Source organism: Mytilus edulis, chromosome 12 (genome assembly GCF_963676685.1).
Source record: "Mytilus edulis chromosome 12, xbMytEdul2.2, whole genome shotgun sequence".
NCBI lineage: Eukaryota > Metazoa > Mollusca > Bivalvia > Mytilida > Mytilidae > Mytilus > Mytilus edulis.
The window spans coordinates 27,786,834-27,807,277 of NC_092355.1; the positions used below are offsets into that span (position 1 = coordinate 27,786,834).

The 20,444-nt window shown below is 32.1% G+C and overlaps 1 protein-coding gene across 1 annotated transcript; it reads left to right on the plus strand.

Annotated features, from left to right (window-relative positions):
• The first annotated feature begins 1,560 nt into the window (after nt 1-1,560).
• Nucleotides 1,561-14,616, plus strand: LOC139498171 (uncharacterized). The gene is made up of 9 exons (XM_071286503.1): nt 1,561-1,682; nt 3,001-3,092; nt 3,515-3,580; nt 4,605-5,153; nt 6,735-7,322; nt 8,271-8,399; nt 9,660-9,755; nt 11,724-12,893; nt 13,830-14,616. Exons 2-9 carry the CDS (start codon nt 3,005-3,007, stop codon nt 14,177-14,179), a joined length of 3,036 nt encoding a protein of 1,011 aa, XP_071142604.1. The 5' UTR covers nt 1,561-1,682; nt 3,001-3,004; the 3' UTR covers nt 14,180-14,616.
• The last annotated feature ends 5,828 nt before the right edge of the window (nt 14,617-20,444 follow it).

Genomic DNA, 20,444 nt, shown 5'->3' on the forward strand with positions numbered 1-20,444 from the left:
ACAAAATGATTGATTGGACAGGATATAGAAATATTCACATCTCTGGACTTCTCACGTCCGACAGTATATCTTTGCTATATTTGGTGCGGCCGTTCAGCGGCTCGGATGTATAAATTTACAGTCTCGTTTAGTCGAAATAAAAATGTCGTATATCCTATGCATAGTGTAGTGAGAGTTTCGCGCATCTATACGTTTAAAAACCATCTAAATAAATGGTTCAAGGGATATCCTGTTTAAGACAATTATTAGTTGAGAACTAATGATTATGCATCACTATATGCAACTATATGCAACCAATAAATTGATTGCTCCCGTGCTCCAGTGGCAAATATATCACGCATATTTACGACGAGCCGAAAGTGGATCTGAATAAATGATTGATACATTATTAAGATAAAGGGTTTGCTAGCGGTAAAACGTATGCCGTACTAGAATAAAGTTGAATAATGATAAAAATCTTGAGTTAACCTATCCTATTATGGAACCGCTAAGTTTAAGAGGGGGTTGGTAATAAGTCAAGACTTACATCAAGACTTTCATCGTTTTTTTTTTTGTTTGTTTGTTAAATTATATTTATTTTCTCATACATAGGTAAACACTAAAATCGTCAGATATTTTTTACTTGTTTGTCAGTGTATATATTACAATGTTTTCCTATTTCATTTTATTACGGTGTCGTTTTTCATTTAAAGAGCTTCTGTATATTAGCACCTCAACGCAAAGCTAGATGCTAAATGCAATGATATATGTTAGTTTATGTCGTATTTTATTTTTCTCAAGAGACCATTTTTTTAATCTTTCTTAAGTCAAATCAAACTTTGAGTTTTCTATCCTGAATGACAAAATCTCGGATAAGTTTGATAAAGAATTTATTACAATTTGTGTTGCATTCTAATGTTGTTCTCTACTGTACTGTATATTGAAGATACTTTTAATAAAACGGAAACTTAAGTGAGTACGGTCTATAATTATAAAGATGAATTCTTTTATAATGGACCAAGAGGACAACATCTTTTAAGATTTTACTTCTATTTCTGTTAATATTCTGTATGAGTTTTCTGCCGATTCCCGCCGTGCCCTTTACTTTGAGGAAAAAAAATGCCCTTGCCAGACGGCCATAGCTAATGGTGATTCCGTTATGACGTCGTTGAAACAACGTTGAATTACGGGAAACAATAGACGACGTTTACGTTTGTTATTACCTCCCCTGAAACTGTTGGATATGCCCTTAATATGTGCAATGTATCTGATTTTCCACGTCGCAATCCGAAGAAGTATTCTTATTATAATGTGGCGTTTAAACTCGCCTTAATCGGTTCTACGTTTTTTTTTTACATTTGTATTATATAATGGTTTACATCATATTTTTGGAAAGGCATAGCATAAGGTAGCGTGTTTAAATTCATGGTAGGTATATTGTCCGTGAGCTTTCGAGAGAATAGGTCGATCCACTCTTTCAAATAAAGATTGGGATTTTTAACTTATTCACATGCAAATTCGGTGAATTGTTTATATCTATTGACATGAGCTCCTGTTTATTTTTCATGAATTTTTTATTTTAGGTTTCCGAGTTATTGTGTTTTATTCCTTAAAAAGGGGCATTTTCCAGTTTTCGGACAATAACTCAAAGATGACTTCAGCAGTTTTCATTTAACTTTGGTGACCTGTTTATATCTATTGAGGTAAGCTCCGTTTATATTTGAATACATTTTCGATTTTATGTTTCCGAGTTGTGGGGTTTACTCATTTAAATCGTGGGATTATCCAGTTTTGGGACAATAACTCTAAAATGCTTTCAAAAGTTTTTAAGGATAATTGTTTATATCTATTAAGGTATCCTCTTTTTCGAATTTTTAAATTTTAGAAATTAACGTTTCCGAGTAATCGGATTTGATTAAACAAAAATAAAAGAGTGGTGATTTTCAAGTTTCAAACACTATTTTGAAATGCTTCGTGTGGTTAGATAGATAGTTGATAGACTAAGATAACCTCACGTTAGTTTCCATAAATATCAGATATGACATTGACAAGTTATTGAACATTATTCGTAGTAAATACGACTGGCGTAGCATGCGCTTATGGCGCAGCTAGTTTTTAAAAAGGAGAAAAAAAAGGATCAAGAAACCTACTGGACAGCAGTAATTAATAAAAAAAAAAATGCAATGTAATAAAACATATTCGACAAAAAAGGCCTCCATCTTTTAACAAAAAGATAAAAAAAACAAAAACAAAAAAAAACCACATTCACTTATTCCTAATTGTCAACATTTTAATTAACTGTCATATATAATTAACAATGAAATAAATAGTGCAACAACTTAACACACTGTATGTTTGTACGTCTTAATACAAACTTTCAATGCCTATAATAGATTGTTGACATCACGAAAATATACTGCTTTATAAAATATGACAAACACAAGATATACAAATGAACGATCCTAGTTTATACACATATAAGTGTTAGTACACCTTAATCAAACTGATGAATGCATTGGTTTTGTGTCTTGAAAATGAATCAATGTTAACCTTTTTCTTATTATTCTTTAACTTAAATACACTGACACAAAACATTTGAAACTATATTAAATTTGTTTAATCACTCTACAAAACACGGCTGCACTCGACAAAACCCGGACATATAGAAACTAAACGTCGTTTTCAACATAAAACATGATTGTTTTGTAACGTGTCTAAGGATATATAGATTCTTTGTATACATTTCCTTCGACATTTGTATTGGTATGTGTATAGAAATGGCTTTCTTCTGTATTTTGGAATAAAAGTATTATAAGGCTAATTTTTACGGAAACTATTGTCTGATTGATAATATCTTCTTATCTCAAATACTAACACACTTTTAAATTAAACTCAAGCTTCTATATCACGTCTTGTCAAATGGCATTTTTTTTTATCAGATTCACTCTCACAACTATCATGTACGCGAAAATATATAATTTCTGAATGAATCAGGCCATTTAAATTGTTGATTGATTATAGATCAATGGATAGAGGAGTCAAAAGACCGGCTGAATGGGAAGATCCCATTGGCAATACAAAAGTGAGACGGTTAAACTCAAAGTCGGAACCAGGTATGTTTTCCCATAACTCTACATGTCCCACTTTAGAATATACTATTAACCTACTTTCCCTCACACAATATCTGCATTTTCCGGTGATTTAATGTGGGGGTTAGTGATCCTCAAGTCTGTGTTTTTCTGCAGAAATGTCATTTTGTATCTTTGGCATTTATTTTACTTTAAACCTCTGCTAATACACCATGAACATCATAATTGCCAAAATATCATGATGTTTATCGTAAATTTCAATGCTGAACTCACTAGAAACTGCTAAAAATAGAACAGTAGTTATCAAGCAAAAAGAGAAAAAAGAAAATACATTTTGAACGATATTTATGATAAAAGTGCCAATTTAAGAGAGAAAGGCATGATATAGTTATTAAGTGTGTTAATTTTAGTTTCATACAGCCAGTCATATCTATTTCGTTTTTTAGGTAGGAGCCAAGAATCAACTGAAATTGATCAAGATATCAAATCTCGATATAATTCTGTTTTTAAAGGTAATAACCGTATAATTGATTGTTTATATATGTTTCAATTTTCAATTTCTTCTTCTAATTATGTTATTATATGTTAAGTCAGTGTATATTGCGTCTTATCCCTCAGGAAAACATATGACGTTTCACATAGATTACTTTGTAATAAAGTTATACAGGCCCCTTTAGGTATAAAACCACTAATTCAGAGCCCCAATACTTTCTATGTTAAATTTTGCAATTTCAAGCATTCATGGCTACTTTGTCTTAAGTTCAAATAAAGTGGCAGTTATTTCATGTCAAAACTGTACCTTATCCTAACTTGTGCTGAAAGAATCAACATACCTTTAGTTGCATATTAAAAAGCGTACTGGTTCCCCGAAGTTTGATAGTACACAAACAGGAACTTCTGATCTGAACAATAGGCCAAATGTGCCCTCCTATTAAAATTCAATAAACTTCTTTATTATTCAATTAAACTTTTAACAAGGGTTCTGCAGTGATCCCAAGTCCCCAAGCTTTCATTTGATACAAAAACAACCCAAATGTTCCCACTTTTAGCAAAGATACAGCTACGCGTAGGAACTATTTTGTTTAACATGCGTACTACTTTCTTTCCGACCGGGCCTGACTTATTTTCAAAGACAAAAAAAAAGCGGAAAGTATATAAGACAGTGGAACCATATAATTAATGATAACAAAAAGAATATGTCGTTTCAAATAAATTACTTTGTAATGAACATGATAAAGGTATACAGACCGCTTTACGGAGTTATTTTCAAAGACCAAAAAAGCGGAAAGAATTTAAGAAATTGAGTCTATTGATAAATAACAAAAATGGTTATGTTTTGCTATTTACTATCTTGCAACACAATATAAACATATGAACAAAAATATTAACGTAAGATGAACTCAATATTAAACCTAAGTAGAATGTGGAAGCAGCAACTATTAAAAAGTAGTTACAACAAAGATGGACAATACAATTTACGTTCATTTCAAATTAACACAATTCAGGGATTATAAACATGTTTGTTCTCAATTCAAGGTTCGCCACGTTACTTCACCATGATTGTGTGTATGATCCTAAGCGTTGGAACATCTGTATATCGAAATGTATTGAAAAAAGCAATGTCAAATATCAAAAATTTTGAAAAAGCACTTCTTCCGCTGGAACCTCGGTTTAACAATTATCAGAAATCAATCTTGTTCCCTAAAGAGGGAACATTCAGCGGAGACCTTAATGATTTGAATATGGAAACAATGTACATAGTTCTAAAAGGGATAGGCAATTTTAAACCACATTCAAAGGGATGGGGTGTGCTTCCAGAAGATAATGATCACAGTACATCTGCTAATTTGGATAGAATTGAGTTAATACGAGCGAAGACTATAGGCAGGTGTGTAAATATAAACATCAAAGAATCGGAATTCAAAACGGTCTGTCAAATTCTAATAAACGCTATGATAGAATTAGACGCCTGCTTTGAGAGGCTTGGTGATATTTTTAAGAACACATATGCAGAGCCTCCAAGAATGGAACAGAAGCAAACTCGGAAATCGCCTTATACAAACAAATCGTCCAGAAATGAAAATGGTATGTATTTTATATAATATATAATCAACTAATTATCTAAATAGAGATAAAAACCTCAATATCGGCCCGTGAAGTAGTCGAGGGATGATACCCGAACCGATATGGAAAAGTGATGTATTAATATCTTTATCATAAACTTCCGACATTTGTTTTATGTAAGGCAAAAAGACAAATGAAATAACTAAAACAGTCAAAAACGTTATTAAGAAGTCAGACTATGAATCAAACAAATACACTATAATTTCACTTAAACGTGTACCATATATAATATGGACTTTAGCGTGTCAGGTTTTTACTCGTCCCCGTTTTTATTCCTCGCAGATATACGAAAATCTGGCAAGATATAGGTCCAGTTTGTCATTTTGAATAGTTCAAAACGGTCGTTCTTCATTGTGAGTTGTTAAATGTATAGCCAAGTTAGAAACAGACTAATGTCACTATTTGTTTTCCTAATGATGTAAATCGAGTTAATGAACTCAGATGTATCTTCTTTTCCTACATTTATAAACCGATCTTCCTCTGTAATGTTATTGTTTGTCAGATATTTTAAACAGAAATTTGTAAACAAACGATACCGGAAATACCGGAAGTAACTTGCATGAGGGGCACTGTTATGGGTTAATTTGCACGAGAGGCCCATAATATGGGATATCAGCCCGGGTATGAAATTATGGCTCGCTTCCGTTCATTACACATATTCAAAAGCTATCATATTAATGCTAAGTATACAATAAATGAATATATTAAACGTATAAACATAACGAAGCACCTCATAGAGTAGAAATTTTAGACAATAAAATTGAGAAAGGAAATTGGGAATGTGTCAAAGCGACAACAACCCGACCATAGAGCAGACAACAACCGAAGGCCACCAATTGGTCTTCAATGTAGCGAGAAACTTCCACACCCGGAGGCGTCCTTCAGCTTGCCTCTTAAAAATATGTATACTAGTACAGTGATAATGGACGTCATACTAAACCTTGCATTTCTTTTTTTATAAATTATCAAAAACGTATATTGACCGTCCCTTCCAAAATAAACTTTTTGAAATCAAACACTAGTAAACTGATTTTTGTTTGAAACGACCAATTTGTCCTGTACATCATTCATTAAATCTGAAATAAGAAATGTTACTATGTTAAGTTATTTGAAGATTTATCGGAAATCCTATATAATTAAACATTTCGTGAGGCGTTTAACGAGAACCGTTAAGTATTCTTCTTTGTGAATACATGTTTGAATATGTGTGAATTTCATCTGAATAACATTTAAAAGTGTATTTTTTTCTGATACATGACGTATTATACAAACTGAGTATTGCTGCAGCAGAGTTATGTATAACAAATATTACTGGAACAGAGTTATCAATGAAATAATTTTTTAAAACCTTTACCCCAAAGACAAAAAACACACAGGATAAACAGGATAAACAAAATTAAACCAAAGCATTTAACAAAACAATGTTTGGATATCATCAATGAGATTAATTGTGTGAGTTAATGAGTTTTTACTTGTTTTTTTTAATCTACAAGAAATGGAATCTCTTACATAGTTTTTATACTTTGTTTTATATACCAAAAGAAAATCTGGAGAGAGATAATTACTTTCGCATTTTACACCTTACTTTGGATATTGGAACCAGAGTTCTTCGAGAAGAATTTGAAAGTCGATTTCCAAAGAACAGATCGTATGGACAGATTTTTAAAATCTATAAGTCTGAACTTAAACCAAACCTCGATAAAACATCTCGAAAAATCATATATCCAAAAGAAGGAGAGTATAGCGGAAACCTGAGAGACCTCGCTATTCCTACGCTTTATTCATTATGTCGATGTGCTGCGAACATTCCCCCTCACGATCAAGAATGGGGAAATCCTCCGAATGATGACGACTGCAGTCTGTCTGCGAGCATAGAAAGAATTCGAATTATACGAAATGAAATAGTGTCTTATCCAGAATGCAAAATGGACGAAACAGACTATTTAATGAAATTGCGTTCATTGAAGCAAAGTCTCTTAGAATTAGGTGCAAAGGAAAAAGATATTAATGATATTATCGACATTTCGAGTGACCAGAAATTGCGTAATAAGAACAAAGTTGACAAATTGTCAGATGAACAAGCAGATGAAAGCACACAGTTCTTAGAAAAAACTTCTAGCCAAAGAACAGGTTAGGTTTTGTCAATTATATGTAAAAATGTCTTCAATATTTACTCATACCTTCATGAGTGAAAAAACGTAGTTTGAAAAAGAGAAGTTAAGATAAAATATGCCTTTTCATTCTTATAGATTTGAAACACACAGACAATGCTGTGGTGAAAAAACTTACAATAACATAAAAAGATAATTACCGGTACATAAAACACAACATCGAAAACTAAAGACTGTACAACCCGAACCCTTATAACTTCAAAAACGGGTTTGACGTCATGTTTTGGGAAATGGTGAGCAGATATTACATCACATATGACATCGTCGTGGTGCTCATATAAAAACAAATCCATTGATAAGGTTAATTTGGATTGTCACATTTGTGTAATCGTGGTTCCGACAATGAGAAAATATCCGTCGTGTTACGAAAGAAATATTCCATAACGGTCAACCAACTCGTGATTGCGTCCCAAAATTTCTCCAAGTGATGATTGTAAACTTTACCACATCACCACTCTTGGTTTGGTAGCTAATGATAAGAAATGAAATCTCTTGAATTTCGAGAGTTCACGATGAAAGTGTTTTTGTTTGTTGCAGTTTAGTTGTTTTCCTCTTATAGTTAATGAGTTTATTTAATAACTATTAAACAGCGGTATACTACTGTTACATTTATTTGTTCTAATGCATCATCAGATTCAAGATGCAAGGTAAGATATGAAGAAGATTTAAATGTATCTGTTGTATCCTTTATTTCAAGTCGGATGTGATAGATGCGGTCTACATAGTCAGTTACTTTAGATGATACATTGAGGGGACAGCATCTATATAGAGGAAACTTGACCAACTTATACTTAGATACGATTCAATGTAACATGACAGCGACTTTTTATATGTAGGAAGTAATGACATAAACCAATCATATCTGCGGTACAACTTTTGTCATATTTATACACTTCTGTTTTTTCAGAATGGTTCTTTAAATTACCGATCGTATGTGATGGATTGGTGGTTGATTGTATCATAGATAAAAGACTTGAGAACAACTATAAATCATTAGAGAAAATAATAAAGAAAAGGGAATTGAGCATAATGTCAGGTAATAATTATTTGTGTAAGCCACCATGTTCCAATGGAAAAATCGCTAGCATACACCATATATCAGACCCTGTTTTGGAGGTCCTCACCTTTTTCGCACCACTTTAAAGCAAAATGTCTCATACATGTTATATGGGTTTATTTTACAGCTTTGGGTGTTTAAAGTTAGGTAGTGATGAACGGTTTCCGATGGTTGCTGTTAAATACAGTTTATTTTCAATACACTGGGGAACATATATAACTTGACCACACCAGTCTAAGGAATGGACTTAAAATCCTCGCGAAATACTGTCGATTTGCACTTGGGTAATAATTTTTTTCATATTGTGACTTGACACAGAGATTTAACATACACTACACTACAATATCAATATAATGGAATAATTTGATGCGACTGCCATACGAGTGAAACCAGGTTTAGTTCACCATTTTCTACATAATAAAATACCTGTACCAAGTTAGGAATATGAAAGATGTTATCAATTCGTTTTGTGTGTTTGAGCTTTTGATTTTGCCATTTGATTATAGATTTTTCTTTAGAGTTCAGTTTTTTTGTGATTTTACTTTTTAAAAATGGAAAAAATGCAGATTTTTTCGATTATGTTCCTTTACTTAAGTTTGCCTCAACCAAATGTTATTGAATTTAATGAACAATGATTATATTACCACTAAACACAGATCAATTCTAAATTTGGTGACATCACTTATACCGTTCAAGACGTATACCCTTTACAAACGGAAAAATTGCTGAATTTCAGTAACGTCACTTTTACCGTTTTATTTGGGCATATAATCTACGTCGACAATATGCGCACATACTAGATATCTTACGTGGATAATGATCATATTGCTTTAGATAAATTTAGTTAATGATAAAATTAATATATTTCATAAAGTAGGTTCGAATAATTAACATGAGGATCGGACGGATGCTTGACAATTTCAAGGTTATTCAATAACCTTGGAAGTTCAAGGATACAGGGGACCCTGTTTGTTTATAAAACCATCAGAAATAAGAGTAAATATTATTTATCTGGTAATAGTATTGACACAAATATACCACAATTATCAACCAGATTGTAGTAGAGTCCGTAAAACATTACGGCTATATATAGTGCAATTTTTTTAACAAAATATATTATAACGAAAAGATCTAAATAGATTAGAAATATTGTTTTGAAAACTGTTTACAGGATTTTTGTTGTGCACGTTAAAATTTATATCATACATTTTTTTATCCTTGAATTGTAACGTTTTTCAGGGAGACCACCAGGTGTTTGCCTCCAAATATTTGAAACCGAACAAATTGATATGCAACGTTTCATCCATTCCTGTGAATTCCTCTATGACAGTTTGGGTAAATAAAAAATACAACCTTTGATAACAATCTGCACAATAGAAACACGTTAAGATAGGACTATTGTTTGGTTTCTGTTAACTATACAGTTGTACTGATGAATGTTTTGATTTCTTAATAAATATGTATGTAGTAATTCAAATCCTTCTGTGCTTAAAATGATGTGAATAATAATTCTATTAAAGCTATCAAATCTACCATTAGCACAACACTCTTCAAATGATAAAAATAGAATATTCATTTATACTTTAATAAAAGATGTCCTTTAATTACAGGCTTAATATTTCTTTCCATTTAATGTCATTTACATATTTTTACTGTGTGTTAAATTTAAGATGTGTAAGGTTCATTGAATCAATTCACGGTTAAATTGGTGGATATCTAGAACTTTTTATACCACAGATATGTGTACCTTAATTTGACATCGGTGGTATAGATTAATTGTATGACGTTGTTGTCGTCGTAGTCGTCGTCGTCGTCGTCGCCCAAAGACATTTAGTTTTCAAACAATAACTTGTGTTCAAGTGTATGGATCGCTAAATGAATGTACCACACAGTCCATTATCACTAAAGAGGGGTTGATATTAATTTGAAGGGGGTAATGTTTTTACTGTTCAGAATAAGGGCACACAGAGAGACCGAAAAAAAAATCAGGAATCAGGGATAGAACGGGTTAAAAAAAGGATTTTCTGGTTTCTGTCGATCTCTACCAGAACTGTATCACAATGTTCGATACTAAAAATGGAAGGTTGTGATTGATTTAGGGGGTAATGGCCTTAATTGTTTTGGTAAAACAAATCTAAGACATTGCATGAATTGCCCATTTCTTGAATAAATTTGTTGTTTGATATGCTGAATTTTTTTTTTTTTTAGGTTTGTAATTATATTTTGAATATAGGACCATTTTAGTTCCAATTTCAAATATTTAAGTTTGTACACCACATTCCTTCTGTGTCAAGTATTTAATCACAACCGAACTCAAAGCTTCATCAAGCTTTCATGTTATGTCCATACTTGCTCCAACTGTTTGGAGTTAATAATCTGTGGTTTATCAAGCTTGCAAAACATTTAATTCGAATTTTCTTTTGCAATTCATTAAATCCTATAATTTGTAACGTGTAAAAAATTGTCAATTTTACTGGAAATTTAATTTTGAATGTTTAATTTTTATCCCCATAACTTGTTAATGTATTGCATATTCGCCGTTACTACAACAGTTTCATAATATATTTATTCAATGACGGCAAATCTTAATACTTTTATAAAACATCAAGAATGCTGTCTTATTATATCATTGTGAAAATCACTTTTATTAAATCGGTTTGCAAATTATTCGTGTTCAATTTTGACCAAATTTAGTATATCTTGGTAGGTTTAAAATTTTCAAAATACTAATTCAGGTAAACGTCCATTGATAATTTTCTGAATAAAGGAGGAATAGGATTATGAGTCAACGACACAGCAGAATATTCAGTTCTAAAGAAAGTTGGTTTAAACATTTGTCATCATTCTGAATTCTATTATCATCCTATAATATACATTAATCTTCCAGTTTTCGGAAACGTATATATATTCCATTATGATTTTATGGTTTTTCTTATTTGACCTGTTCGTTGTACTGTTTTTCTTTCGGATCTCCTTTCCGATCATTGGCAAACTTGTGTTCTAGGTATCTTATTACGATTTAGACACTTAGTTCGCAAAGCAAAAACGAGAGTGTTTCGTGAGTATCTTTTTAATCTAATTTCATGGCTATGTGGCGTTTAGTGTCACATATGGTAGCTAGTATACTGAGGTCTCAATTCTATGTTAACCTTTTATACCCACAACTTTTGATATAATTACTGAACATCAGTGAACTAACTTTTTGTTCATTGATAAGTTCCAAAAACTAACATTTAGAAAAATATCTTCTCTTGTGAAGTATATCAACCACACTAAAATACTCATATGGCATTTTTCTTTCAGATAGTATTCGCTTGCTGAAGAATTTTACAGTCTTATATCTTCCATCAAATGTAGAATTTGAAAAAATATTCATTTTCCAAAAGGTTCAGACATCACGTAAAGTAAACATCAAAGGTGAACTACACAACTCAATTGAAGGACACCAGATGGTTCTATGTCGATATATACTCATTAACTTCAACAAAACTGTCATGTGTCCACTATTAGAAGAAGCTTTAGATAAAGCAATTAAAACTAAACGTAGAAACACAATGAAGGCTTTGACTTCCCAAATCATTAAATACTTTTTTCAAATTCATGAAAAAGTGTTCGACAGACGAACAAGTATTTGGTTAGGCATCGAATGCACGTGCGAGAAATCAAAAGATGTCAGTTATGAAGATTGTCTGTATTCCTCTTCAAAGCCCAAAATAATTATTGAAAGATATCCATCACTCTTAAAAGAAACATTTGTAGATGAGATGTTCTACGGTTTCTCGATAAGGATCATAGAAACGAACTCTAAAGAAGCAAGATTTGTTGCAAAACAGATTCTTCAAAGTTCTGGAACTCAATTCATTGAGGGAAATTTATCTGGTAAAGTAGCGAAAGATTTATTTGAAAAACATAGTAATTTATCTATTATATATCCTTCTTCGATGAAGTCGAAAGGTTTTAAGAATACTGGATCTCATAATATCGAGAATATTAACTGTATAAACCTCATTTGTACTGTAAAAGGAGTTATACCTGTGGGAGATACTCATTTTCCTTTAGAAATTGATGGGGTCGAAACGGATGTGTTAGAAGGAGCAACACATTTACTTGGCACTTTGAGAATTGGTGATAAAGTTGGAAAAACGAATACTGAAGCTGCCGGCACGCTAGGGGGATTTGTAAAATATTATGGATTGGACACATTTTTAACATGTGCTCATGTTGTCTTTGGAAAGGATATTGTACATTCAATAACAAAAAACAAGATACATCTTGAAAACTATCATATGATGAAGGACAAAACCATTTCCGAGATTACAGAGTGTATTTTGATTCGGCATACATTCAAGAACGATGATCACAATCCATCTGAAACGAGTATTGATGCAGCCCTAGCAGTAATCAAGAGTGGCGACTTTAGCACGTTCAATATTGCAAATGACGATACGAGAAGACAATGCTGCACGGATTTAGGTAGGCAAACAAAAACTACATTTCTAGAGACACGGTTACAAGTATACTGGTGACTATTAAAAATTACCACATATGTTCGATAAGTTATGAAATCAAGACACTCATAACGAGAACTCTAAAAATTACAAAAAAGGCTTTATGTCCTGCGATTTATTTGAGATTAAGAGAACAACATATTAGAATTCTATGTTCTTGCCAAATTTTAGCAAAATGGTTCTTTCACGATGACATAAAATACTACACGCGCGAAAAATGACTGAAAACAAAATTTGTATGATAAGGGTGCATGTAACTTTGATGATAAAAAGTCAACACCCGTGCAAAGAACAAAAATGTATGAAAATAGCGAAAGGAGGCAGCAAAAAGACACATTAACAGTATCAATCAATTCACCCCCTTTCAATATTACCATCTTTTATATTATTTAAATTATCATAAGTCTAAAATCAAAAATAAACAATACATGCAGTCAAATATATAAATCAGAAATTCGTTTGAATTTTTTTCTAGACGCAATCTATCTTATTAACTATCTTAAAAGCCTCTGAAGACTGCCTTCGTTCATATTACCTGATATGAAGATTAATAGACATATAGATAGATAGCGACCATGTGCATTCGGATTTTAATTCGTCTTTTTGATTTCATGTTAATTGCCAACGAAATATGTGGGGCGAAGGATTGTCGGTAGTTATTATTTGTTGAATACGAATTTTCGTGGTTTTCGTGGTAACCCGTGATCTACGAATTCCAATGTCCAACGAATGACAATTTTCTATATGAATATAACCCATAAAATCAAATAGCAACAAAAATGCTATGTTTCTTCAATTCAGGAAAATTGGTACCAATGAAAATAAATGAATCCACAGTATATTATAACTATTGTCAAGAAACAAAACCAATAACGAACTGTTCCTTTGTCTTTTTTCTCAGGTTTGTCATCATGCTATTTGAATAACAATGCTATCGATCCAGTAACATTGCGAAATGCTAAAGCATTTTGTGGAATTTCTGGAAATCAGATGTGTGATTTAAGGGCAGAACCAAAGAACATTCTTGTAAGAACCGGTACACATATTCAATCCAGGGGAATCAAGATGTATAATCAGCTATGCATCTATGGAATGGTGTTTCAGGAAGGAGATTCGGGGACTTGTGTTTATGTTCATACTCCGGGTTACAAAAGACTAACTGGTTGTATCGGGATGTTAATAGGAAAGTCAACATGCGAAAACTATGTGTTAACACCGATGAAGGAAATACTGAAAATATTTGAGTTGTAAAATAAATTTGTGGATTCTTATCATTAAATTTTGCTTATATGCTTGATCTATATGCTATTGTGTGCCTCTTTTTACATTTTTGTTTGTTTGTGTATGTTTGACATTTTTAATTATTATGTCTGTTTGTTTGTATCACGCATCGTTGTCATATAATGGAATTTGATGAAACTGTCATACAAGCTTAGTGAGAGGTTTATTTAGCTATAAAACCAGGTTTAATCCACCAAGACTTTCCGTTATGAATTTTCCTCGAAGTTCAGTATTTTTGTAAATTGTATGTATACTTCTACTAAAGTGATTAGAGAAGTATGGGTTCAAGTTTGTGCAAATTGACCATAAATATTTAGTCTCGAAGCTATGATGTAAATATTGAGATTGACATTATATCACTGTAGCATGACATCGTAACTATATTAAACTATCTGTAGAATTAATGATTTTATTTTTATCATAATAATAAAAGAATGTGAAAAAATTACTATGAGACAATAAAAACAACAAGTAGACTAAATAGAAAACAAAGGACTGAAAATAGGACACGAAGGAGCAAAATGAACTTACACAAATCGTGGTGAATATAAGTACTGCAAAAAAGGCCAACAGTTTGCACAAAATATCCTATAACTCTTTCTCAATTTGTTCATGAGATTTATAGACACATTTTTGGGGATTTGATGGAAATTATGAAAATAAAAATGCTTCAATATATAAACAAATAAAAGAAAAAAAAATGTGTTTTTGCTACTAGTATTGATATAATAGACTATTTAACAGGAAACATGTCAGAGACTATAACACCGGTTAATCATGTTTGCGGAATGTTTTTTTACTTATATGAGTTCATTGTCTATTTGTGTTGTTTAGACTTTTACAAATGGAAACTTGGAGTCTAAAAATATCGAAAACGGTATGTAGGATTTTCATACTGCATTAAATACCATTTGGTGGGATTCGGCTATTATCTGCTTTTTAGTCGGGTTGTTGTCTCTTTGACATATTCCATTCTCGATTTATTTATGTCAACCTTCAGTTTAATCTGTCTTTCGTCGTAAGAAAAATAATAATAATAAGCTTGCAAAGACCAATTGGAAAGAAAATGATAATCTATGTGACTTATGAAAAGACCTGCAGCTTGGAAAACGGAATGGTATGGGTCGATTATCTTTTTTATAATTTCATATTATTTTGGTATACAGTTATATAATTTAGTTATTATACAGGAGATATTTTACCCTAGGATAACTGGTTGTGATTACAATAAATAATATATTTACAAATACCACACGTGTAAGATATGTGTACAGCAATAGGGAATGTAGTACAACTGCCAATTAAACAACTATCTACAGAGTCCAAATGGCATAAAGTGCGACCTTCAGCAGTGATCAAAACCCACATTGCAAAGGCTATTAAAGGCCCCAAAATAGAAGATGTAAAAATTCAAACGAGAAATATAACGGCTTTATTTATGTACAAAACAATAAACAAACAAATATGATACACAGCAACAAACTATTTGTTCTGAATTGCAGTCTAATAGCTGTAGTCAGAATTTGTTGAGCATAGATATGTTAGCGGGGCCCAACCTTCCTCTTAAACATGGGACATTTGGACAACAAACAAAAAACAAACAAAAAAAACACATGAATAAACTGTACAAAAAAAAACCGACAACCGCTGAAATATAAGATACCGCCATGAGAGAGGCACATATGGAATGATGCAGGATTAAACATGTTTGCATGCGCTGAACCATTCCCATTTCTGGGAAAGTTGTGTAACAGTACAATATAAGAACAAATAGTGCATCATGTTGATAGTACTGTAAATTTAGAAATAAAGGCGTATATTTATTATTGTGAATAATGCAAGTTGGAGACTATCGTAATAACAGGAACTTATGTTTTAATAGAGGATACATACATCGGTATTCAGATTTTTCTAAAAATCGAAATTATTAATCTCTAAGTTTTGTCCTTCTCTCCATTATCGCAATGATAAATATAAGCCCTGATTATACAGTAAATATGTAGGAATCAACTCTATGGTGGGTTCCAAATCTATGGCAGACGCCTTATCTATAACAAAGGTGACGTCCAGGGATGAAAATTTCAGATACTGAATTGTCGGCTCTCCCTTGACACCATTTGCGAGTACGGTCCGTCCGAAGTGGACGATACGCTCTGTGTTAAGAGAGAGATATATCTCTTGCACGTTAAAGATACCTTTGTAGATTTCAAACAAGACCAGGCTAATGCCATTACAAGACATCACTCGCATCCGCAAAGTGACAAGGAATTAATATAAGTTGCAAAACTTATATCCCTATCCACTATAAATAAATCTTATTAAACTAAAGGTGACGTCACGTCATGTCATTCCATATGGCAGATGTTTTACGATCCTTATTTATGGCAAGTTTTGTAATTTCCTAATCTATGGCGATTTTTGTTGTTTCAAAATCAATGAATTGCAAATGATGTGCAGATGGAACAAATTACAGTACATATACGACCAATGACTTGTACTACACAAGCGGAAATGAACAACAACGGGATCATGTTTATCAACATTTGTGAAATAAACACTCCATAATGGTCAACTAACTCGTGATGGAAACAAAAATATTTCGGAAATGATGAATTCATTTACCTTCATGTTTAACCAACAAGTAAGTCCATTATCATCCAAGAAGCCAGTTGTTTTAATAAAGTAAAAAAAGGGGGGGGGGGGATCGGACAGTTTGAATATTCACAATGTTCAAATAATATTTACTTCATCGTTGATACACCTTTTTTGTTTGATGACGAATTAAATCGAGGTAATTTTTCTTTTTTATAATAACTTTTTCTAAAATATCCGGTACTGAGCCTTTATTCGTCACAGGCTGCGGTCGGTACACCACATTTTGTCCTTCTTCCAGATAATAGGTCACATCTTCCTTTAAACCATCCGCAAATTGTTGTCGAGGGAATAGCTTAATCTGGAACGGTGTTCAAATCTATGGGTTCCGCCATCGTTAGCGCCGGTGACGACGATGTAACATGACGTTATATATGTTACTCTCTCCCCCGTAAAATTCTATAATCTTAAGATGTGCCATAGACTAGGAGAAAACAAAAAAAACTGCCATAGATTTGATTTGTTTGATATTTCTAACGTCACATTTGCCATAGATTAGGAATTTGCCATCTTCTTACATCCAGGTATAAAACAAAAGGGTTCTGACAAATATCACCACATAAATGCTTAATTGTTGAATGGTGTACCACGTTAAGATTAAACTGCCAATTTCCATTGATTGTGATTCTATAAAATATCAGACTGTGCATAAACATGTTGGACTGTCTAGATCAATTGAATAACAAATATGACACAGAAAGAAAAAAAACTCCAATTTACTGTGAAACAAAAATAACACTTTAAATACATACTTAAGATATCGGTAGAAAAATCTGGCAAAAGACAAGTGCAGTGCACATATAACATTAAGGAGACTTGTCTACAATAAAGAAAAAAAGAAATTTCCAGACAGGGAAGAACATTGATTTATTCCTTTTATTTTTGCTGTATGTCATATACATGTGTAACTGAATTGTTTTGTCTGTGATACTTTAATAGCTCGTTGAGAAAATGTAAGAGCTTGTCATTAGGTTCAAACACTTTATTTATCATAAAAAATCAAGATAACTTCCGAATGATCATTTATTTAAATTTGGAACCATGTACTTTTGCGTAACAAACATTTCAATGCAACATAATTTCAGTCTTTTAACAGTGAATTCTTTACATACTTAAAATATCAGTTTGAAATCTAGCAAAAGAACAGTGCAGTGCACATAATACATTAAGGATAATTATCTACAATACGGGATGAAAATATCAGTGGTGATTTTTTAACCTCAAGTTGCAAAAATAGTTTTTGTTTGTTTTTGCTGTATTTCATATACTGTGAAAGTACTTTTATTCGTTGGGTACCAATTTTCGTGGTTTTCGTGGATGACTTTATCCACGAATTCAAGTGTCCAACAATATAAAACAACCATTGCCCTAATCAAGACTTTGAAAGATCTCAATCGATAGGTTTGGCTACTGATATGATCTAAAGAATATATTGAATAATACCAAATATGAAAATACTTAAATAGCAGTCACAGAACTACAACTGCATGCAGGATTATACCCATTTAATCTAATAACCTAGACTGTACAACGTTTGATCTTTTAATTTCTCATAAAAATATTTTTGATCGATGAAAGACAGATTTCCGGTATTGATATGCTAGTATGATAAAGTGTTTATTTTATATCCTAATAATACTCATACATATGGGAAATAATAATTTCATGCTGGGCATGATTTTGATAAGAATTATTTGACATTTCAAGATACGTTTATAGCATTTGTTTATGTTACTGTCTCCTTTAGGTGATATGTTTATGACCTAATTAACACCTTTGATGGTCTTTATTCTGTTGATCACTGGTTAATTAGTGTTATCACTACGATTTACACAGGTCAATGTTTACTTTTCAATTTTCTTCAATCCAGACTATTTTTTAAAGGCTTTAGTTTTTAAATTTAAAATTTAAAAACAAACAACACTAAAATCCACGAATTTAAAAACCCACGAACATGTAAATATTGCTCAAACCATGAAAATTGATACCAACAAAATTAAAGTACTTTCACCAGTATATGTGTTTTGTAAATTATTTGTACATAAAACTGATAAATAACTTGTTGAGAAAATGGTAGACCTTAATATTAGATTCAAACACTTTATTTATCCTGAAATATCTAGATAACTTCCGAATGATAATTTGTTGTACATTGTTACTGTAAATAAAAATGCGAAAATAGATTTGTATTTTAACAGTGAATTCTTTACAAGTATAATTTAAAAAAGTATATAGCATATCCAGGTGCAAGAAACTTCATATAATCTAAAGGTAGAAAACAAGGAAAAACTTAAGACATTTGTTTTTATAATACGTATTAACTAGAGGCTCTAAAGAGCCTGTGTCGCCCACCTTGGTCTATGTGACTATTAAACAAAGGAAGCAGATGGATTCATGACAAAATTGTATTTTGGTGATGGTGATGTGTTTGTACATCTTACTTATGAACTTGGCCTAGTAGTTTCAGTGGAAAATGAAAAAAATGTATAAAAATTGTTGAAAATTGACTATAAAGGGCAATAACTCCTATATGGGTCAACTGACCATTTCGGTCATGTTGACTTATTTGTAAATCTTACTTTGCTGAACATTATTGCTGTTTACAGTTTATTTCTATCTATAATAATTTTCAAGATAATAACCAAAAACAGTAAAATTTCCTTAAAATTACCAATTCAGGGGCAGGAACCCAACAACGGGTTGTCCGATTTATCTGAAAATTTCAGGGCAGATAGATCTTGACCTGATAAACAATTTAACTCATGTCAGATTTGCTCTAAACGCTTTGAGATTTGCTCTAAACGCTTTGGTTTTTGAGTTATAAGCCAAACACTGCATTTTACCCCTATGTTCTATTTTTAGCCATGGCGGCCATCTTGGTTTGATGGCCGGGTCATCGGACACATTTTTTAAACTAAATACCCCAAAGATAATTGTGGATAAGTTTGGATTAATTTGACCCAGTAGTTTCAGAGGAGAAGATTTTTGTAAAAGATTACTAAGATTTACGAAAAATGGTTAAAAATTGACTATAAAGGGCAATAACTCCTAAAGGGGTCAACTGACTATTTCAGTCTTGTTGACTTATTTGTAAATCCTACTTTGCTGAACATAATGGCTGTTTACAGTTTATTTTTATCTATAATAATATAAAAGATAATAACCAAAAGTAGCAAAATTTCCTTAATATTACCAATTCAGGGGCAGCAACCCAACAACAGGTTGTCAGATTCATCTGAAAATTTCAGGGTAGATAGAACTTGACCTGATAAACAATTTTACCTCGTCAGATTTGCTCTAAATGCTTTGGTTTTTAAGTTATAAGCCAAAAAATGCATTTTACCCCTATGTTCTATTTTTAGCCGTGGCGGCCATCTTGGTTGGTTGGCCGGGTCACCGGACACATTTTTTAAACTAGATACCCCAAAGATAATTGTGGCCAAGTTTGGATAAATTTGGCCCAGTAGTTTCAAAGGAGAAGATTTTTGTAAAAGATTACTAAGATTTACGAAAAATGGTTAAAAATTGACTATAAAAGGCAATAACTCCTATATGGGTCAACTGACCATTTCGGTCATGCTGA